Here is a 24,109-nt window from a genome sequence, read left to right on the forward strand (position 1 = left end):
CCATAGTAAATATATGGCAAGATGAAGCTACAGTATTACCATAGTAAATATATGGCAAGATGAAGCTACAGTATTACCATAGTAAATATATGGCAAGATGAAGCTACAGTATTACCATAGTAAATATATGGCAAGATGAAGCTACAGTATTACCATAGTAAATATATGACAAGATGAAGCTACAGTATTACCATAGTAAATATATGGCAAGATGAAGCTACAGTATTACCATAGTAAATATATGGCAAGATGAAGCTACAGTATTACCATAGTAAATATATGACAAGATGAAGCTACAGTATTACCATAGTAAATATATGGCAAGATGAAGCTACAGTATTACCATAGTAAATATATGGCAAGATGAAGCTACAGTATTACCATAGTAAATATATGGCAAGATGAAGCTACAGTATTACCATAGTAAATATATGGCAAGATGAAGCTACAGTATTACCATAGTAAATATATGGCAAGATGAAGCTACAGTATTACCATAGTAAATATATGGCAAGATGAAGTTATTACCAGAATAAGTATTTTTTATTTATAGATGCTTTATTTAACCTTTATTTAACTAGGCAAGTCAGTTAAGAACAAATTCTTATTTACAATGACAATAAGTATACCTATCCAGTCTATTCAAATATACATGAAGCATGTAGGGGTTGTGGCTGAAGGTCAATTTGGGATTGAGTATCTGAACTCCCCTCACCCCACTTACAAGATAGGAAGTCGCCCCTTCAACCTCCACCCCAGACCCCACTCCCAACCACAACCACAACCACCCATCACTACCACCACCATCCCCCAACCATATCCAAATCCCCCCACCCAAATCCTCCATCACCACCATCCCCCACCACCACCATCACCATCCCCCACCCATATCCCTTGTCTCAGTCTATGCCCACAAGCTGTAGCCTGTATGAAGAAGGAGAATCATCAACCTAGTTATGATGGAAACCCTTGACTTGTTAACTTTAGAGTTCATTTTCATGGAAATTCACTCTGTGAGGTCAGCATAGAAATTCACTCTGTGAGGTCAGCATAGAAATTCACTCTGTGAGGTCAGCATTGAAATTCACTCTGTGAGGTCAGCATTGAAATTCACTCTGTGAGGTCAGCATGGAAATTCACTCTGTGGGGTCAGCATAGAAATTCACTCTGTGAGGTCAGCATAGAAATTCATTCTGTGAGGTCAGCATGGAAATTCACTCTATGAGGTCAGCATGGAAATTCACTCTGTGAGGTCAGCATAGAAATTCACTCTGTGAGGTCAGCATTGAAATTCACTCTGTGAGGTCAGCATTGAAATTCACTCTGTGAGGTCAGCATAGAAATTCACTCTGTGAGGTCAGCATAGAAATTCATTCTGTGAGGTCAGCATGGAAATTCACTCTGTGAGGTCAGCATGGAAATTCACTCTGTGAGGTCAGCATTGAAATTCACTCTGTGAGGTCAGCATGGAAATTCACTCTGTGGGGTCAGCATAGAAATTCACTCTGTGAGGTCAGCATAGAAATTCATTCTGTGAGGTCAGCATGGAAATTCACTCTGTGAGGTCAGCATGGAAATTCACTCTGTGAGGTCAGCATAGAAATTCACTCTGTGAGGTCAGCATAGAAATTCACTCTGTGAGGTCAGCATAGAAATTCATTCTGTGAGGTCAGCATGGAAATTCACTCTGTGAGGTCAGCATGGAAATTCACTCTGTGAGGTCAGCATGGAAATTCACTCTGTGGGGTCAGCATAGAAATTCACTCTGTGAGGTCAGCATAGAAATTCATTCTGTGAGGTCAGCATGGAAATTCACTCTGTGAGGTCAGCATGGAAATTCACTCTGTGAGGTCAGCATAGAAATTCACTCTGTGAGGTCAGCATAGAAATTCACTCTGTGAGGTCAGCATAGAAATTCATTCTGTGAGGTCAGCATGGAAATTCACTCTGTGAGGTCAGCATGGAAATTCACTCTGTGAGGTCAGCATTGAAATTCACTCTGTGAGGTCAGCATGGAAATTCACTCTGTGGGGTCAGCATAGAAATTCACTCTGTGAGGTCAGCATAGAAATTCATTCTGTGAGGTCAGCATGGAAATTCACTCTGTGAGGTCAGCATGGAAATTCACTCTGTGAGGTCAGCATAGAAATTCACTCTGTGAGGTCAGCATAGAAATTCATTCTGTGAGGTCAGCATGGAAATTCACTCTGTGAGGTCAGCATAGAAATTCACTCTGTGAGGTCAGCATAGAAATTCACTCTGTGAGGTCAGCATGGAAATTCACTCTGTGAGGTCAGCATGGAAATTCACTCTGTGAGGTCAGCATTGAAATTCACTCTGTGAGGTCAGCATGGAAATTCACTCTGTGGGGTCAGCATAGAAATTCACTCTGTGAGGTCAGCATAGAAATTCATTCTGTGAGGTCAGCATGGAAATTCACTCTGTGAGGTCAGCATGGAAATTCACTCTGTGAGGTCAGCATAGAAATTCACTCTGTGAGGTCAGCATAGAAATTCACACAATCGAAACACTCTAATACAACATACCAACCTGTTCTACTGTGTCGGGTCAAATCATGAGAATATAATGGACACTCCCAAAATAAATGAGGGCATCTCCATGCATGAAAGGATATTGATATTGTTCTAGACTGCTATTTTTAGGGCACCCCCAAGCCAATTCAAACCCTGACCAACGAGGAGAGTATCAGACCTCCTGAAAGCCCTCCTTCCATTCCCCAATGCAAAGGAAGCTACTCCGTCACTGACTTATGGTCAGTTTGGTGTAAGACGTGTAGATTGGTTACTCTCTGATCAGTCAAATGGATATGATATAGATTTAGGATATACAGTATGTGTCTATACACTGTGGACTACATCTCAATCTGATTTATACAGTGAAGACTTTCTCAGTCCTTCCACTCTTTCACACTACATACTGGTACATGTGTGAACCAGTACAGCTATCAGCACCCCCTTCAGTAAAGACTCTTTCAGAATGCTTGGTCCAACTGGTGGTGTGTACTCAAACATCCCAAATGCTATCTCAATGCACCCATTTGCTTTATAAATCATATATTCTGGGTTTATATAAATATTGAAAAGATGTTGCCCTACACTCCCCATAGAAAGCCAGTGTGATGCTGTTGTACAGCTGTACTGTATGTAATGCAGCTGCCGCCTGACTGGACTATGAGGTGAATGGGTTTTGGGGGGTAATTTGGGTGTGGGGGTCGTTCGACAGTTAGGGAGTTGGTGACTGAAGGGGGAGGTAACCACTAACCTGCCCCCTGGTGTTACCGTGGAGACTGGAGCATATGAAGTCGTGTTGTTTCTCTGACTGCTCAATCAGGTCACGTGAAGTTGGTCAGGAGCGCCGGGCGCCGCAGCCGTCTCGTCTGACATGAGGGAGAGCGTAATCTGCCAGATGCAGTGCCATGGGCGCCCTCGGGGCATAAGGCAACTGCCATCAGCCCGCAGTGGCACACTGAGAGAGAGAGAGAGAGAGAGAGAGAGCACCCTGGTAGTCAGCCAGAAAGGCCAGCATATGTTGGGTTTTAAGAAGTTAAACAGGCTTGGGTGACATTTAGGCATTCATTCTGTAGCACAGAAAATATTCAAATCATGCCTGTGTGCTGTGCGTTGTTGAATACTTTGCTTGAATCCCGCCCGGCGGAAAATGGAGAAAGAGAGAAAAACTAAGAAAACACAGAGTTTCCTGGACTGGATTGGACATCTGGGCCCCAAACAGAACCCCCCCCCCCCCCCCCCCCACACACACACACACACCAAACTGAGAGCCTGGCCGGGAGCCCCCACTTCCAAAAGTCCCCCATCTCCCTTTGCGCTCCCTTTTTTTCAAATCATTCCCCTAAACTCCTACTAAACACGGGAACACACACGTTTCCCAACTCTCCCAGGACCCACTCCTCCTCTTTCTTCTCCTCTCTCCAAGCTAAGTGACATGATCCCCCAGCATTATGTTCCTATTAAAACACATGTCTAGATCATCACAGGGTACGCAGAAGGTCCGAGTGCAGAAAAAGCAAACAACGTCTGGATGTGTAGCCACTGGACCATGGTTTACATTCCCACCACCCCTCAGGTCTACCTGGTCTACGCCAGGCGTTGTGAGGTTATCCAGGTGGAACTTCAGGGCCCTGTTTATACTCTAGTTCTAAGCCCAGTTGCTCCACTTTCAGTTGCTGTGGTGTTAAAGGCTGAAAAGAGAGTGTTGATGGATGTCAACTTAACACGAGAGCTGGAGAAAAACAAACACCCACAGAAATAAGTCAAAGGTGACAAAGAGTATGCTGCTCAAAACGTAGTGTAAACTCTTCCAAAAGGCTTCTCGGCTGTCCCCATTGGATAACCCTTCTTAGTTCCAACTAAAACCTGATTCGGTTGCAGGAACCCAAAACGGTTCAACTTGGAACCAGAAAGGTTCTACTTGGAATCAACAACAGTTCTTCAAAGGGTTCTCCTATGGAGACAGCCGAAGAACCCTTTTAGGTTGTAGATAGCACCTTTTTTCAAAGAGCGTATATATCAGTTGAATTAAGGATGACTTGCAGGACCAGCAAACAGAGAGGTGTTAGAGTTTGTCATTTGCCATGTGAACCAACAAGTACTCCATCCCAACCGGACTACACTGGATCATTCTGGATCGAGCTAGTTCTGGTAGTGTCATGCTGATGTAATGTTTAGACTGCAGAGGACTTCTAGAACCAATCAAAGTGGAATGCTGGAGTCTGTGATGTGAGGAATATTCACACAGTTTCATGTATTCCTTTGTGCTTCACATGTTGTTCAAACATAAACTACAGTATGTAGACTATAGGAACATCAGCTGAATGCTTCACACTCCATTCCTTTCAGTTTATAGGGATAGCCTACATAGGGGTTTGTCTTCACAATTGTCTCTCTGTATAAGAAGAAGCATTCAATTCTGGAACATTTTTGTAAGACACATCAATGAATAAACAAATGAAAGAATGAATGAATACATTAAAACATCTGTTCACTATTGACCCCTGGAGTAATGTGTACAGGAAGAGAGACCCCCTTCTTTCTCTGAAGAGGCAGGAATGCCATAATTGAAACCGTGTGTGTTGTAGAAACACAGCCGCAGAGTGTGTGTGTGTGTGTGCCTTTTCCCTGCTATTGGCCTACACACTGGCTGGTTCCCACTGCTTGTGTAAGTGTTTGTTCTGGGCTTGGAATCAGATACCACTTCACTCCCCAGTACCATTCCCTGTCTCATAGTGGCATCCTTGTTTTCTGGATCTGTATTACTGGACCAAGCAGAGATCCTGCCGTATAGCCTACATTGGAGAGGATAATATGATATAATAGTCTAGTTTCTAAAATCGTCAGCACACACACACACACCCACACACAATGAGCATATTTTCTTTGTCAATGAAAGAAACCAGATGCAGTGACTGTAGGACAGCAACATTGAGAAGTGATTTCATATGTAGGCCTATATTATACATACTTTACCTAATCACTGATCTGGGGATATGATTGAATAATTCCCTCACAGATTACAATACAGTGCAGCCGTTGTACAGTACAGTCACATGAGGGCAGGTCTGTAGTCGCTGCTCCACAGGGCGGGACAGATAATGATGACGTACAGTGAAAGCTGCCTGTCTGTCTAGTGGAGAAGCGGAGTCGTGGAGCTCGGATGGGATAGCCTACTCTCCCGATGCTAGTGGAGTGAAGGTGTATCTGTCGGATAATATGCTACCGATCACTCTAGAAAAAAGACGTCGCCGATTCAGTTCCATCTGAAATAGGCTACACTGGTGACGGATATCCAAGCGGATTGCCTCGTGATTCCAGCATTGATGGCAAGAAAATAATTATTCCCCAAAACAAGACGCGGCTTCTGTGGTCAACCTGTCTGCGAATGCACCCTACAAATTAAAACGCGCATTTCGATCATTTACCCCACATTCATACAACAAGTTTCAGCGATCTTACTTGTTTTTTTGGACCTTTGCATTTTCCCCTTCAGCCATGGACGAAGACAATCAAGGTAACGTTACATCCCTTTCACACGCATGTTTATCTTTCATGTGTTGATGTGTTGTTGTGTACACTAGGATCATTCTGGGTAGGCTACAGCAGGACCCAAGGCCGGTTTAATGACAACAATCAGGTTAACACCGTATTTGGTATTGTGATATTTCACATAATAATAATAATAATAATATAATCTGTCTATGTTTTATGTTACAATATATTTAAGGATTACGTTAGAAAATAAGAAAATAAGAAAAATTACGAAAATAAATAGAAGGCATTTAGAATGTGAACCTTTTATCCCTCTACGTTGAGACACAATTTACATGTTCACCCTCACTCGTGTATGGTATAGCGACCCAGTTATGAGCATGTTTCATGGTTCCATGAGAAGTCATCTGAAACAGAACCATCAGTCATCACACACAGTGGATGTGTAGCGCGCTAATGCAGGATGGAGGGGTATGGATTGACCTATATTCTGCGTAAATAACAAACAGGACTGTCACACTCCAGCGGATAGGCATGATGCCTGTATGAATACATCACTGTCACGAGGCTGAATGCAAAACGCTACTCCCTTGGCTTATTATTAAGACTTTAAGTCACCAGGTCAGTTACACACTCATTCCAGGCAAGCTCAACAGGTCATTCCATATGTAGGGAAGGCTAATTCAAGCATTGCTCAGTGATATATAAAGTTATGAGGAATTGAAGAGTGCTCTCTCTGGCTCAGTTCCATGACTAGATGCTTTGGGTATGAATATGTGTGTGTTGACATAAGCACAATCGGCTCAGTACGCTACACATGATTTGGATATCTCTATTTGAGCCAGAAAAGTCCCGACCCACCTTTTGAGAAAACACTGATCTACAGCTGTTGCAAGGCCCCTTTACTGTTTAGTCCAGAGCTATGTGATGTATGTTGTTCACTGTGGCAGAGTGGAGCGAGGGAAGAGGGTACAGAGCCCTCATTGTGCTGCTATCAAAGTGCTTCCCCTCCAGTGGTGGGTGGGAGACGTCAGCAGCAGCACAGACACACACACACACCACAGACAGACACCACAGACACACACCACAGACACACACCACAGACACACACCACAGACACACACCACAGACACACACCACAGACACACACCACAGACACACACCACATACAGACACCACAGACAGACAGACATATTGTATGGTCCTGTGATGCCAACCAGATATAATTGACAGTTAGACTGCCGAGAGAGGAAGATCAACCCCCCCCCCCCTCCATTCCATCCTATCCCTGTTCCCCCTCTCCCTCACGGCAGTCTTCCCTAACAGAGAGAATGAATGAATGGATGGATGGATAGATTGTGGTCTGGAATGATAAGAGAAGTGTCAGTGTGTGTGTGTGTCTATGTGTTGGAGGAGATGTGTGTGTAATATAGGCCATGCTGTTTTCACTCATCTGGAATAACGTATTAATATGTCCTGGAAGGATACGCATAGCGCCACATATGCCAGTTCTGCAGACAGGTGATGAGAGAGAGAGACCACCGGGCTTATTGTCTAGCACGCTTGGCTTGATTTAGGACACATGAAGGACATCATCATCACCAATCATCAGTGATCTCCTCACCCAAGATCTACAGTATATACACTGTATGCCCGAACAGAACCAGAGCTTACCAGGGTCACTGAGGAGAGACAGCCCAGGGAGGAGGTGATTAGGCTGGGTAGCAGAGCAGGGCAGAGTGGGTGAGAGACGGTTCCTGGCTCTGCTCTGTGGGATACTGTCTGTGACACGCCGGGCGTGGGGCGGTCGACAGGAGTCCTGCTGGGCCAGTGTGATTAACACACACACACACATATAGCATGCCAGACCAGATGGAGAGCTGCCAGAGAGAGAGGGATGGAGAGAGCAGGAGAATGAGAGAGCGGCCAAAGGATAATAGCGAGATCAAGTGGTAGAGAGAGAGAGAGGAAGGGAGGAAGAGGAGGGAAGGTTGGAGACAGACCAGAGAGGTAAGGAGGAAGGCCAGGTCAGTGCAGGGATGAGTACATATTCCTCCTTAATCAATTCTTCAGTCTATTACTGGATTTATGTTCAATAAAACTCCTATCTGTTGTGTGATGATTAGCTAACTGTGGGTGGTAGTAGTGATGTGCTGTACTCCTCTCCACCAGTGAGGCCTTATAGGAGAGAGCAGAGCACTCCTCAGTCACACACATACACGTTATAAAACTCATGACAGCAGCAGAAACGAAGGTGATTGAATCTGTCTGACATGCATGATACTCCACAATACAATGCTTCTCCACAGGCACCTGCTCTGATTGGTGCCTCACTGCTGCTTTGTTTAATCCACTCATTTGACATGAAGCAGAAGACTCTAATGACCAATTCTGAACGGCACATTTGAACAGATTAAATGAACAGTGTGTTTCTCTCTCTCTCTCTCTCTATATATATATATATATATGAGAGAGAGAGACCATATGGGATGAATCAGTGTTTTTATCCCGTTAGTTACGTTCACAGCATGTCTACCGACGGACTGTGTGTCTGTGTATGTTTGGCCACAAACCGCTCTGTTCACTCTGAAAACCGACCGTTTTCATTGGCTACGCTCGTGTACCCGTGCAGCCGCGAGGTTATGCCATGCACGCTCCAGGCTAGCCGAGGCGAGACACCTTCCACCTCGGAGGCATATCTCAATAGTCTGATATGGCTTCCTCTGCTTGTCTCCTGTCCTTCATCTGCACTAATGAAGAATTGGACATTAAGCACCTACTACACTCAGCCACAGTATTTATTTGACCTGAAGGCCTGCTATGCCCTCTACTCTGACCAACCCACATTCAGGATAGAAGTAGAGGAAGCAACGGTCCCAGACCTTCTTGTGTGCTTGCTTCTGTGGACGGCAAAATGGCTTCAGGAGGTTGTTTGTTTACGTTTGGTCTGTGGAATAGATGCTGCGTCTCTGGACCTCTCTGTTTACCCAAGGCCCACCCTCTGTGAAGTAGCTAAGAGAAGTGCAGCTGAAAAGTTGATGGGTCACGGTTCAATGACTATATGAACTCTCCACAATTTAGAGCAACTCACGCTTAGCTGGTCCAGCTAGAAGACGTCCCTGCTCTGGTGCAGCACAGAGCGCACATTGTGCCGATCCACCATTTATTCAGGTGGACTGGAGTCCTTCAAAGTATGCCACAGCACAGCGGCCTGCCAAACTGACTGGCCCTCCCAGGGCTCCACTGACCTGACCAGTGGGTCAAGAGCTTGGGACTAGAAGGTTCTCTCTTCATTTTTGTCAAAATTGAGTTGTTGACATAGCCTTTTTCTGTTCAATGTTCTCTACTTATATAGTACAGTAAATACTCCAATTCACGTTGTTAAGATAAAGATTCCTGACACCAGTCAAACCAATGAGCATTCAGAACTTTAAGGCCAATTATGTCAGAATCATTGCAGATAGAACCTTATAGGTCCAACCCACTGGGCACACACTGGTTAAATCAACATTGTTTCCACGTCATTTTAATGAAATGACGTGGAACCAACGTGTTATAGACGTTAAATTGACGTCTGCCCAGTGGGAAGCTCTCAATGTGTATGTATGGCTTGACAACAATAGTGAGGGCACTAAAGCACATACAGAGCTGGAACAGGCTCTAGTTTACTACTGCTGTCCTGCAGAAATAGATTGGATCCCAGCAGGCCAGTCTGGATTTAGACTACCACAATTGCATTAACAGGAAAAAGTAGCAGCCAAAAATAATATGAAGACTACATTTTATTGGTAATAGTGCCTATGTCTCTCTATCTCTCTGGCTGCTGACTGTGGGCGTGGTCAACATCCACTGCTGCCCCAATCAGTTACTTCTCAATCTAACCCTGAAGGGCCACCACCAGTCAGCCAGACTGGTCAATACTACGTCCTATAGCCTCTCTCTCTCCGTCTATCTTAGTTTAACAGTCATTTTCTTTCCAGTCTAAATATACTGTATTTCAGTCTAAATATATATCTTATACATTGATTGGTGGGTTGTCTGGTTTTCCACCCAGGCCTCCCTGTGTGATTCAGCCCAGTGTGAGTCACCTCTGTCAGGCTGGGCTCTGTGTTGTGACTGCTGGGTGGTTGTCCCCACCCTGATGCCCTGCTGGCTGTATAACAGAGACCTTGTTTGGCCTGGTCAATATCTGATCATACAAACAGATACAACAGAGAGGGGGACTTGATACTGTACGCTGGATGGGTTGAGTGGGCGTGTGGCCAGAGGGGTTTCAAGTCAATAAGTCACCATCTTATCATTTAAAACACACTGTTCCTATCACACACACACCCTACTATAGGTCCAAACAAGCAGATGTTTCTATTGCATTTAACCTTTATTCACCCAGGTTAATGTTATCGAGATATGATCTCTTTTTTAAGAGCGACTGAAGGGTGTCAAGTCCACATTTTGAATGGTGGAGCGCGTGCTACAGTTATGTCTTTGATACTGTCCTATACCCCCTACTTGAGTTGAAGTTAAGTTACATTCAATTGGAGTTAGTTAAATTGGAGTTTTGGGATTATTGACAGACGGCCCACATGGAAGTTGAATCAGTTTCTCTCTCAATGGATTTGATAGGGTTTGGAGGGTAGATGTAGCTGCGTAAATGCGCTCTGTGTTCTGTTGTGTTAGGAGAGACTGGGGGAAATCTTCCTGAACCTCAGCATTGTTTTCTCAATCTTTTTAAAAAGGGGTCTAAGAAATGTTTATAAGTGAGTGTGTTGTGTGTGGCAGGAATCTGTGAACTGTTGTGCCCCAGCAGTGGGTTCTAGTGTTGGAGACGCACGCAGAGGTTCTCAATAACAGCCATGATTCCTCTGCAGTCCATGTTCCCTCCCTGGCTGGCTAATATACGGGGCTACGGAGTAAAGGGGTCCACATGAACAATGGTTGAATAGATTAATAACAGACCTAGACCAGGCCAACAATACAGAGGTTTGGGGTGTGTGGGTGGAGGGGGGGCAGCGTGTGTGTGTGTGTGTGTGTGTGTGTGTGTGTGTGTGTGGGAGGGAGGGGGATTTTGGAAGCGTAAGGCAAATTGAGCTCTATTTTTCTCCTCTCTCTCAGAGCGTGCTAGAACTCCCAGGAGTCCTGGGTCATATGTTGAAAAGAATATTTGCGGGAAAGAACAGCCCCCTCTCCAGTCTGGGCTTTGTCGGCCCTCTAGTTCAAGGTTCTATCTGTGCCTGTGTGCGTCTGTCTATGCGTGCATTTGTGCCTGGTTTTTGGGGAAGGGAAGGCCGACCGGAGGAAAAGGCACGGCTGGAACAGTTATGTAAGGGATCATAGATTGTAAAAGCTGCTGAAGATGCAGGAAAAAGGTGTATCCACCCTCAGTCACTACAGCCAGCCAGCATGCCAGGACATCCAGCCCCCCTCTGTCTCCAAACACACAGGATCTTATAACCTCTGGTTTCCTCAGACTAAATGCGTCCTTCAAATGGATGGATCACGTGGTGGCCAGAACAGAGACTATTTATACTTTTATTATTTTGACCATGGTGTTCCTTTTCTAGGGATAGATTGGTGTTGGCTAGGGAGAGGAGTGTATCTTCCTGAAAAATGATTTTATCCTCTTGACCACTGTCTTGTCTTCACATCAGGTTTGATATGCACTGTTGGTTTTTGAGCTCGCAGCTTACTGGAAAGAAATGTACTTTGTACATTTGTGATGGCAGGACACGGAATCAACAGTATAGTGCTGTACTACATAATCTCTCCTCTCCTCTCCTCTCCTCTCCTCTCCTCTCCTCTCCTCTCCTCTCCTCTCCTCTCCTCTCCTCTCCTCTCCTCTCCTCTCCTCTCCTCTCCTCTCCTCTCCTCTCCTCTCCTCTCCTCTCCTCTCCTCTCCTCTCCTCTCCTCTCCTCTCCTCTCCTCTCCTCTCCTCTATAAGAGGATGTGTATAGTAATGCTTATTCTGGACCAGCATGTCAGTAGAGTAGACCATGCTCTCTGTCTCTCACTCTCTGTCTGTTTCTCGCTCTGTCTGTTTGTTTGTCTCTCTCTCTCTCTCGCTCTCTCTGTCTCTCTCGCTCTCTCTGTCTCTCTCGCTCTCTCTGTCTCTCTCGCTCTCTCTGTCTCTCTCTCTCTCTGTCTCTCTCGCTCTCTGTCTCTCTCGCTCTCTCTGTCTCTCGCTCTCTCTGTCTGTCTCTCGCTCTCTCTGTCTGTCTCTCGCTCTCTCTGTCTGTCTCTCGCTCTCTCTGTCTGTCTCTCGCTCTCTCTGTCTGTCTCTCGCTCTCTCTGTCTGTCTCTCGCTCTCTCTATCTGTCTGTCTCTCGCTCTGTCTGTCTGTCTCTCGCTCGCTCACTCTGTCTCTCTGTCTCTCGCTCGCTCTCTCTGTCTCTCGCTCGCTTTCTCTGTCTCTCTGTCTCTCGCTCGCTCTCTCTGTCTCTCTGTCTCTCGCTCGCTCTCTCTGTCTCTCTGTCTCTCTCTCTCTCTCTCCGTCTCTCTCTCTCTCTGTCTCTCGCTCTCTCTCTGTCTCTCTGTCTCTCTGTCTCTCTCTCTCTCTCTCTCTCTCTCTGTCTCTCGCTCTCTCGCTCTCTCTCTGTCTCTCTCTCTCTGTCTCTCTGTCTCTCTCTCTGTCTCTCTCTCTGTCTCTCTCTCTCTCTCTCTCTCTCTCTCTGTCTCTCTCTCTGTCTCTCTCTCTGTCTCTCTCTCTGTCTCTCTCTCTGTCTCTCTCTCTGTCTCTCTCTCTGTCTCTCTCTCTGTCTCTCTCTCTCTGTCTCTCTCTCTGTCTCTCTCTCTCTCTCTCTCTCTCTGTCTCTCTCTCTCTCTCTCTGTCTCTCTCTCTCTCTCTCTCTCTCTCTCATGGTAGATCTGCACACACTGCTTTTTTTCTGCTGTAAAATACAGCCTCATCATGTAAAATGAATGTGTTGTTTAGTTGTGAGGAGAGGCGAACAGGGACCCTCTGCATGACCTGTGTGTGTGTGGCTTTATGAGTGTACTGTATATATAGTGAGTGTTTAGGAGTATTCAGAGCAAAGTGAATGCTGCAGTTACCATGTATATAGTACTCAGCCAAAGTAGGTTGGTGGTGGAGGGCTCAGCCCCAGCTGTGTGTTCAGTATCTCACGGTTTCCCACTCCCATGGACCACAATGAGATAGCAGTTAATCTTGTGTGTATGTGCTTTGATGTGTGTGTGCATTCGTGCATTTGTGTTTGTGTGTAAATGGAGAGGATTACCGGCTGCTGCAAGCCCTCTCCATGCTTAAACAAATGGGGGAGATGAGCTCTGGAGGGATGGGGACAGTTAGTAGATTAAGGGTCATGGGCTGGAGCTGCTGGCTGTCACCTCCCTACATCCAACTGGAGCTGATGACTGTCACCTCCCTACATCCAACTGGAGCTGATGACTGTCACCTCCCTACATCCAACTGGAGCTGATGACTGTCATCTCCCTACATCCAACTGGAGCTGATGACTGTCACCTCCCTACATCCAACTGGAGCTGATGACTGTCACCTCCCTACATCCAACTGGAGCTGATGACTGTCACCTCCCTACATCCAACTGGAGCTGATGACTGTCACCTCCCTACATCCAACTGGAGCTGATGACTGTCACCTCCCTACATCCAACTAGAGCTGATGACTGTCACCTCCCTACATCCAACTAGAGCTGATGACTGTCACCTCCCTACATCCAACTAGAGCTGATGACTGTCACCTCCCTACATCCAACTAGAGCTGATGACTGTCACCTCCCTACATCCAACTAGAGCTGATGACTGTCACCTCCCTACATCCAACTGGAGCTGATGACTGTCACCTCCCTACATCCAACTGGAGCTGATGACTGTCACCTCCCTACATCCAACTGGGGATGTGGGCTGAATGGAGAGACACCAATAAACAGGATACAAACATGACAGAGATGAGAAACCATCCCTCTCTTCACAAATGCAGGATACGTACGTCGCTACTACATTGAGACTTTGGTCCCACATTATTTAGATTGACCATCTATATGGGACTTACTATCAACACGCTATATGTTGATAAGCAAACACTTACTAAGGTTAGGTTTAGAATAAGGGTTAAGGTTGGGGTAAGGGTTAAGGTTAATGGATAGTTATTTGGCATGATGTTGGCAGTTATTGAACATGTACAAACCATCTCCTTAGGACTATCCAAATAAATTGTTACCAAGACTTTCCCCACGTCAATGATGAGATGAAAAGCCTGATCCTTGATCCCCTGACTACATACAGTGCCTTGCGAAAATATTCAGCCCCCTTGAACTTTGCGACCTTTTGCCACATTTCAGGCTTCAAACATAAAGATATAAAACTGTATTCTTTTGTGAAGAATCAACAACAAGTGGGACACAATCATGAAGTGGAATGACATTTATTGGATATTTCAAACTTTTTTAACAAATCAAAAACTGAAAAATTGGGCGTGCAAAATGATTCAGCCCCCTTAAGTTAATACTTTGTAGCACCACCTTTTGCTGCGATTACAGCTGTTAGTCAGTTTTGCACATCGAGAGACCGAATTTTTTTCCCATTCCTCCTTGCAAAACAGCTCGAGCTCAGTGAGGTTGGATGGAGAGCATTTGTGAACAGCAGTTTTCAGTTCTTTCTACAGATTCTCGATTGGATTCAGGTCTGGACTTTGACTTGGCCATTCTAACACCTGGATATGTTTATTTTTGAACCATTCCATTGTAGATTTTGCTCTGTTTTGGATCATTGTCTTGTTGGAAGACAAATCTCTGTCCCAGTCTCAGGTCTTTTGCAGACTCCATCAGGTTTTCTTTCAGAATGGTCCTGTATTTGGCTCCATCCATCTTCCCATCAATTTTAACCATCTTCCCTGTCCCTGCTGAAGAAAAGCAGGCCCAAACCATGATGCTGCCACCACCATGTTTGACAGTGGGGATGGTGTGATGAGCTGTGTTGCTTTTACGCCAAACATAACGTTTTGCATTGTTGCCAAAAAGTTCAATTTTGGTTTCATCTGACCAGAGCACCTTCTTCCACATGTTTGGTGTGTCTCCCAGGTGGCTTGTGGCAAACTTTAAACAACACTTTATGGATATCTTAAAAAAATGGCTTTCTTCTTGCCACTCTTCCATAAAGGCCAGATTTGTGCAATATACGACTGATTGTTGTCCTATGGACAGAGTCTCCCACCTCAGCTGTAGATCTCTGCAGTTCATCCAGAGTGATCATGGGCCTCTTGGCTGCATCTCTGATCAGTCTTCTCCTTGTATGAGCTGAAAGTTTAGAGGGACGGCCAGGTCTTGGTAGATTTGCAGTGGTCTGATACTCCTTCCATTTCAATATTATCGCTTGCACAGTGCTCCTTGGGATGTTTAAAGCTTGGGAAATCTTTTTGTATCCAAATCCGGCTTTAAACTTCTTCACAACAGTATCTCGGACCTGCCTGGTGTGTTCCTTGTTCTTCATGATGCTCTCTGCGCTTTTAACGGACCTCTGAGACTATCACAGTGCAGGTGCATTTATACGGAGACTTGATTACACACAGGTGGATTGTATTTATCATCATTAGTCATTTAGGTCAACATTGGATCATTCAGAGATCCTCACTGAACTTCTGGAGAGAGTTTGCTGCACTGAAAGTAAAGGGGCTGAATAATTTTGCACGCCCAATTTTTCAGTTTTTGATTTGTTAAAAAGGTTTGAAATATCCAATAAATGTCGTTCCAGTTCATGATTGTGTCCCACTTGTTGTTGATTCTTCACAAAAAAATACAGTTTATATCTTTATGTTTGAAGCCTGAAATGTAGCAAAAGGTCGCAAAGTTCAAGGGGGCCGAATACTTTCGCAAGGCACTGTATACGGCATACCAATCAGGCATCTTTTTGACTACATATACGGCATTCCAATCAGGCATCTTTTTGACTACATATACGGCATACCAATCAGGCATCTTTCTGACTACATATACGGCATACCAATCAGGCATCTTTCTGACTACATATACGGCATACCAATCAGGCATCTTTCTGACTACATATACGGCATACCAATCAGGCATCTTTCTGACTACATATACGGCATACCAATCAGGCATCTTTCTGACTACATATACGGCATACCAATCAGGCATCTTTCTGACTACATATACGGCATACCAATCAGGCATCTTTCTGACTACATATACGGCATACCAATCAGGCATCTTTCTGACATTCTAACCCATTGAAGTCCAAACAGTCAGGAAAACATTTTCAGGATGGATAAAATATTTAAGTGATAAACTTAAACAATTAAAAGCAGATATAAATGATGTAGAAAAGATAATGGAGCCATGTATATTTAAATAATGTCATCTTTGAGAACTAACAATCATCAAAATAAAATCTAGGCAGTCAAGGAGAATTGAAAATTCCCAAAACAATGAATTTAGCAGTATTCATTTAGTTTTTATGTTTGAGCAAAAGAACACAGGATAGGCCATAGCAAAATGCATAGAATTGCAGGACATTTGCTTTAAAACTGCAACGATTTCTCTCAGCTCCATGGCAAAAGCTGTAGAATTTCAGGAAATGGACTTAAAAATGCAAAAAATGATCTATACGGTGTTTCCTCCGACACATTGGTGCGGTTGGCTTCCGGGTTGGATGTGCTTTGTGTCAAGAAGCAGTGCGGCTTGGTTGGGTTGTGTTTCGGAGGACGCATGGCTCTCGACCTTCGCCTCTCCCGAGTCCATACGGGAGTTGCAGCGATGAGACAATTGGATACCATAAAATCGGGGAGAAAAAGGGGTAAAATAATAAAAAATGTAGCCGCACCATAAGGCCGACCGCGCGCATTGCCACGCACTCTGCCACGCCCCTGCCACGCCCACCACCTAAACCCCCTTTTGATCCAGAAAACCCCTGCCGATGATAATTGGCTAAAGCACGTACAGATCTGGGATCAGCCGAGTCGTCTTGACAGTGGGACAATCTCCAGTAGTGAATAGGATGCACAGTGCAGTGAACTGTGTGTAGCCTGTATCTGTTCTGCTTATACAATACGGAGGATCCAACGTATTCTATTGACCTTTCAAACCTCTCCACTACATTGTGTGGGGATTTGTGAGAGGAGAGCAGAAAGAATGACTCATGTTTTTCATGGTGGGAAGCGTGAAATTAAATGTGAATGGCCTCCAAGGCAGGTCGGTCTACTCAGGCTCTCTGGACTAGGTCAGCCTGACAGGCTCAAGAATGGGCCTGCTGATGTCCAAGAGAGCATTGATAACGAGACGTTTTCACGAGGACAGTAGCGGCTCGATATCAAGCTGCATCAACATGCTGTCCTAGGGTGGAATAATACACACACACACCGACACACACAGACACACACAAAGTCAAGAGCGCCTCGGGGTGTAGACAGAGATTTACAGTGGCTCTGAGGCATGGGTCCCTTCACACACACATTTAATCTCCTTTCACCTCTGTCACTTCACATCATCTCTCTGGCTGGAATACACAAACACTACGAAACAAGCCCTCCCTCCCTCTGAGGGGTCACTAGCTACGGAAATACATTATGTGTATGAGATCCCACAGTCATTAATGAGGATCTCCATATGTGTGTCAAAGTGATATTCCAAATATCTAGACGATGGCCAAGTTCACTAACATCATGGTGTTCTCTGAGTAGCTTTTGCAGAGCAAACTGTCATTGCTGATTTTTCATCAGAGGTTTGATGGCTAGATAAGTTATAGCTTAGCATGATATTACTGTAGAATGAGGTGGTAGACAATACCATGTGTATTAGCCAGACGCACTGGTGTGAGATGTCCATAAATGAAATGGTTATACTTTAGAGTTGTTTCCAAGTGTGAATATGGAGAAAATGCTTATTACCAACATCTGGACCTGGATGGAATGATTATATTTGTTTTCCAGAGGCTGTAAATTGTTTCCACTAGTTTTCCCACTTTCCGCTTTGAAAGATATCGTAATTCTAGGATTTATTCAAAACGCAGGGAGAAATATTCAGTAAATATGATACTTCACTTATCTGAAGACTTGACAAACTGTACAGGTGGCTATAAATAATAATAAGACAGTGAAAATTGTCCTTCCTCTAGATAAAATACAATTTTCACTATTTAAAATCATCATCAGCATTCAATTTCTCAAGAAAGGGAGAAGCACTTGAGCCCTGTATGCCTGGAAATGTTAAAAGAGCCATAATGAGAACAGTGGCACGTTAAACTCTTGTGTTTACAGCAACAGAACCACCATGTTGGATCATCAAGAAAAGTATTGATCTTATTTCTTGGACTTTCAGTCTTTTTTGAGCAGCTTTGTGTCTTCCACTCTCCTATCTTATTGACCCACTGGCGGACTGCAATAGCATCGAATAGTCCCCCGCGATATGCAACTGTTCAGGGAAGTCAGGAACCAATACACGCAGTCAGTCAGGAAAGCAAAGGCCAGCTTTTTCAAGCAGAAATTTGCATCCTGTAGCTCTAACTCCAAAAAGTTCTGGGACACTGTAATGTCCATGGAGAACAAGATCACCTCCTCCCAGCTGCCCACTGCACTGAGGCTAGGTAACACGGTCACCACTGATAAATCCATGGAGAACAAGAGCACCTCCTCCCAGCTGCCCACTGCACTGAGGCTAGGTAACACGGTCACCACCGATAAATCCATGGAGAACAAGAGCACCTCCTCCCAGCTGCCCACTGCACTGAGGCTAGGTAACACGGTCACCACTGATAAATCCATGGAGAACAAGAGCACCTCCTACCAGCTGCCCACTGCACTGAGGCTAGGTAACACGGTCACCACCGATAAATCCATGGAGAACGAGCACCTCCTCCCAGCTGCCCACTGCGCTGAGGCTAGGTAACACGGTCACCACCGATAAATCCATGGAGAACAAGAGCACCTCCTCCCAGCTGCCCACTGCACTGAGGCTAGGTAACACGGTCACCACCGATAAATCCATGGAGAACAAGAGCACCTCCTCCCAGCTGCCCACTGCACTGAGGCTAGGTAACACGGTCACCACCGATAAATCCATGGAGAACAAGAGCACCTCCTCCCAGCTGCCCACTGCACTGAGGCTAGGTAACACGGTCACCACCGATAAATCCATGGAGAACAAGAGCACCTCCTCCCAGCTGCCCACTGCACTGAGGCTAGGTAACACGGTCACCACCGATAAATCCATGGAAAACAAGAGCACCTCCTCCCAGCTGCCCACTGCACTGAGGCTAGGTAACACGGTCACCACCGATAAATCCATGGAGAACAAGAGCACCTCCTCCCAGCTGCCCACTGCACTGAGGCTAGGTAACATGGTCACCACCGATAAATCCATGGAGAACAAGAGCACCTCCTCCCAGCTGCCCACTGCACTGAGGCTAGGTAACACAGTCACCACCGATACATCTGTGATAATCGAAAACTTCAACAAGCATTTCTCAATGGCTGGCCATGCCTTCCTCCTGGCTACTCCAACCTCGGCCAACAGCCCTCCCCCCACAGCTACTCGCCCACACCTCCCCAGCTTCTCCTTTACCCAAATCCAGATAGCAGATGTTCTGAAAGAGCTGTAAAACCTGGACCCATACAAATCAGCTGGGCTTGACAATCTGGACCTTCTATTTCTGAAACTGTCCGCCACCATTGTCTCAACCCCTATTACCAGCCTGTTCAACCTCTCCTTCGTATCATCTGAGATCTCCAAGGATTGGAAAGCTGCCGCGGTCATCCCCCTCTTCAAAGGGGGAGACACCCTGGCCCCAAATTGTTACAGACCTATATCCATCCTGCCCTGCCTATCTAAGGTCTTCGAAATCCAAGTCAACAAACAGATCACTGACCATCTCGAATCCCACCGTACCTTCTCCACTGTGCAATCCGGTTTCCGAGCTGGTCACGGGTGTACCTCAGCCACGCTCAAGGTACTAAACGATATCATAACCGCCATCGATAAAATACCGTACTGTGCAGCCGTATTCATCGACCTGGCCAAGGCCTTCGACTCTGTCAATCACCATATTCTTATCAGCAGACTCAGTAGCCTTGGTTTTTCTAATGACTGCCTTGCCTGGTTCACCAACTACTTTGCAGACAGAGTTCAGTGTGTCAAATCGGAGGGCATGTTGTCCGGTCCTCTGGCAGTCTCTATGGGGGTACCACAAGGTTCAATTCTCAGGCCGACTCTTTTCTTTGTATATATCAATGATGTTGCTCTTGCCGCGGGCGATTCCCGCGAAGTTGGAGACTTTTATCTCCCTCACCAACTTTAAACATCTGCTATCTGAGCAGCTAACCGATCGCTGCAGCTGTACATAGTCCATCAGTATATAGCCCACCCAATTTACCTACCTCATCCCCATACTGTTTTTATTTTATTTACTTTTCTGCTCTTTTACACACCAGTATCTCTACCTGCACATGTTCATCTGATCATTTATCACTCCAGTGTTAATCTGCTAAATTGTCATTTCGCTCCTATGGCCTATTTATTGCCTACCTCCTCATGCCTTTTGCACACAATGTATATAGATTTTTTTTTTTCTCCCTACTATATTATTGACTTGTTTATTGTTTATTGTTTACTCGATGTGTAACTCTGTGTTGTTGCCTGCTCACACTGCTATGCTTTATCTTGGCCAGGTCGCAGTTGTAAATGAGAACTTGTTCTCAACTAGCCTACCTGGTTAAATAAAGGTGTTCTCAACTAGCCTACCTGGTTAAATAAAGGTGTTCTCAACTAGCCTACCTGGTTAAATAAAGGTGAAATAAAAAAATACAAATCCAGGAAGGCAACCATATGGTTGTTTATAGGTTAGTGATGGATCCATCTTTTCATTTTCAAATCATAGATACATACAGTAGATATGAACCCAGCGTTACTGAACTTCATACAGAACATCTGAGTTCCATCCAGCTGGATCTTTTCAAACAGGAAGCTTCATATTATTTCCTGTATCCTATGTTATTTTGCATGACTGCATTTTCCTATCTCCTCAACATCTGGCGCCCCAATATTCAGCTCTATGAAGCTGGGTCACAGCTGGATGTGACATGGGTTCAGGTGGGTCGAATGCGACAGTGGGACTATATCAAAATATTGTAATTTATATCAAATTGTTAATGTGTTTTGAAAGATAATTGGGGGGGTATTACTGTAGCTAGAGGGGGTTACTATTTTTCATTATTTCCCCAACATATGTAATCCATGTCATATTTATATCTTGTAGGCCTATTCTGATATCTGAAAATGGCATCAGTTGGGTTAAATTGGGGTTTTCTTGAAATCTGTGGTCAAATGTTTGTTTTTAATATCTTATAGGCAGCATAAAGATTATCAACTGATTACTGTCGACCTCACTGCTGAAGCTGCATTTAAATGCCACACTAACTGCCCAATGGTACCATACTAAATCACATAGCAACCAATAGGTCTGCACCCTGCACCTTTGCTCCACCAATAGAAAATCTGCATTTCACAACACTTCCTCATAAAGATGCTGCTAGTAACAGTTAAAATGTCTATCTCTGTAAACTTCATCACCATCTTCAGTTCCAGACACACTAGAGAAGTGAATAAAAACCCTCTTATGTGGAGGCGTACAATCTGCAAAAAGTTTTATATAATAACGTCCAGAGAAAAAGAGGATGTCTGACTGACCTCAACCACCCACGTATTCCCTGTGATAAAGTGATCCCAGCTTGACTTTTTTCATGTTTGCTGTGATCTTGCTGTTCTCATCTCACAGAACAACACAGAGAGCAGGCAACAGCAGCTAGAGTCCTACTTGGCAGCCAGAGTGTCTCTCTCTCTTTTTGTCTTTCTCTCTCTTATATTCCTTCATGCTCTTTTCCAGATGCGCTGTCTGGATGGCCAGAGCCCAATATAAACAGTTCAGTCATTCAGTGCAGCCTCCCTCAGCCTCACAGGCTCTGTTCTATTTGTCTCCTCAGGGTCTCCGTATCAGACAACTGGCTAGTGGTAGATACACTCCAGTCATTTCCTGAGTGACTCACACTGGAGGACTGTTGGTTTTCTAAGAGAGGCCCTGTTAACATTTGTGTTGTTCTTTTACTTCCTTACTATTAATACTATGACTAATAGTAGTGATAGTGGGGGGGTGACGCTTCTGAACCTCACAATAGAATACAGGACTCTCACATGCTGGCAGTCATTCACTGCTGTAAAGCCAACCCAATGGAGATCTCACCGTTCCAGTAGGCCTTTTATATTCCGTCCACCATATAGGAATTCAGAGATTGCCGTGCATGACAACTTCCAAGCGCTTGTTCCTTCGCCAACCACCATCTACTCTAAAGTCTGACCCTAAATGACTTGATGATTGATAGTCTGTTATAACCTCTGCTCATCATTGGAGGTTCAGAGGCGTATCTCCCATTATTATCTACAGTCACTGTCCCCGGAGCTGTTTTATTGCCTCCTATAAATGGTCCGATCCAGGGGTCACACTGTTCTCTGATCAGTGGTGTGTGTCCTAGGGTGACTTTGGAGTAGACGCTGTAGTGTGTCCTATGGTAGGGTGACGTTGTAGACTGTAGTATTTGTGTCGTAGGGTGACATTGTAGATGCTGCTGTAGACGCCGCAGGCTCCGTTAGTGAGCTGTGCTACTTTCCCCTCTCCAGCGCCAATCAGTAATCTTCACACAATGTCTGGCCTGACACACAATACAGACAAAAGTCCTTGGTTGCTTTAATTACAGCCTAGGGCCAATGCTTCAATTAATATTGTCTAAATTAATTTAAAGTATTTTTTTGTATTATGTAAGTATTCTATATTTTAAGTACTGCGATATACAGTATACAACAATATGGATGTTTTGTAGAGAACGGTAGTAGAGGTCTGAACGGTGCTTCCACAGTATCCCCTCTATCCTCCTTTAAGTCAATGTGTAGGATAGAAGGGGCCCAGGTTGTGCTCTCATGCCCTCATGCCATACCCAGCCTCCCACCTAGAAGTCTCCCCTTGGAAAGGGAGACATGGCCCCAGCAGGATGGTGCATGCACGATAAGATAAGAAGGCCCCTCTGAGGTAGACTCATGGCAAGGGTATTTTAAAGGGGTAATCATTGGTCACAACTTAAAACATGCAAAACTCTCTAAAAATGTACTGTAAACTCTCTTTAAAAATGTGCACTGAAAAGAATGCAGGGATACAGTCCTAATATACTCATTCACAACATATGCCTACCCCCAAGCCATAAGACTTCTGAACAGCTAATCAAATGGTTACCCAGACTATTTGCATTGTCCCTCCCCCCTTTTTACACTGCTGCTACTCTCTGTTATCATCTATGGATAGTCCCTTTAATAACTCTACCTACATGTACATATTACCTCAACTAACCAGTGCCCCCGCACATTTACTCTGTACTGGTACCCCCCTATATATAGTCTCGCTATTGTTATTTTACTGCTGCTCTTTAATTACTTGTTACTTTTTGTTTCTTATTCTTATTTATATATATTTTTTAAACTGCATTGTTGGATAGGGACTCGTAAGTAAGCATTTCACGGTAAGGTCTACAACTGTTGTATTCTGCGCATATGACCAATACAATTTGATTTGATGTTGTGATTCGCTCCATTAATACGCAGGAAGTGACACGTGAAAGGAGGATCATCAAGAGTAATCGAAGGCAAACCCACTGCAGTCAGCGCCTGTAACTGAGAAGAGATAAAGAACAGGGGACCCTGCTGCCAAAACGACTAATCTCATTTGTTAGGAAGAGCATGACACATGATGACCCCAAAATAGACCAATTATGGCCCTGTTTTCATCTCCGGAAGGGAAGCGGATGTGTTCCTTTTAATGTGGATTTTTGGCAAACGTTAGCAGTAAAAACGGTGATCTTGTTTAATTCCATATGAATAAGTCATCGTGGCTGGTGCGCTTTGCTGTCGAGGTGGGTTTAGGCTTACAGGGGGAGCGATTTGTGTTTCAAGCCTCTGGGGCTTTTTGATCATTAAACAGCTGTGTTGTGATATATTTGTTTTGATGTTGAAATCCCCTTTTATTTGGGGCAATGTTTGGATCTCAGAAATAGCAGAAATGACAG

At 44.7% G+C, this 24,109-nt stretch overlaps 1 protein-coding gene across 1 annotated transcript in view; it reads left to right on the forward strand.

The window, feature by feature from the left end:
- Positions 1-5,582: 5,582 nt before the first annotated feature.
- Positions 5,583-24,109, forward strand: part of cyth3b (cytohesin 3b) — a 54,800-nt gene continuing 36,273 nt past the window's right edge. The window contains exon 1 of the mRNA XM_031814320.1: positions 5,583-6,045. Within this exon, the coding sequence (XP_031670180.1) occupies positions 6,027-6,045 (19 nt within the window). The 5' untranslated portion in view covers positions 5,583-6,026. The remainder of the gene's footprint in view (positions 6,046-24,109) is intronic.

The sequence above is a fragment of the Oncorhynchus kisutch genome, unplaced genomic scaffold (genome assembly GCF_002021735.2).
Source record: "Oncorhynchus kisutch isolate 150728-3 unplaced genomic scaffold, Okis_V2 Okis06b-Okis10b_hom, whole genome shotgun sequence".
Classification (NCBI taxonomy): domain Eukaryota; kingdom Metazoa; phylum Chordata; class Actinopteri; order Salmoniformes; family Salmonidae; genus Oncorhynchus; species Oncorhynchus kisutch.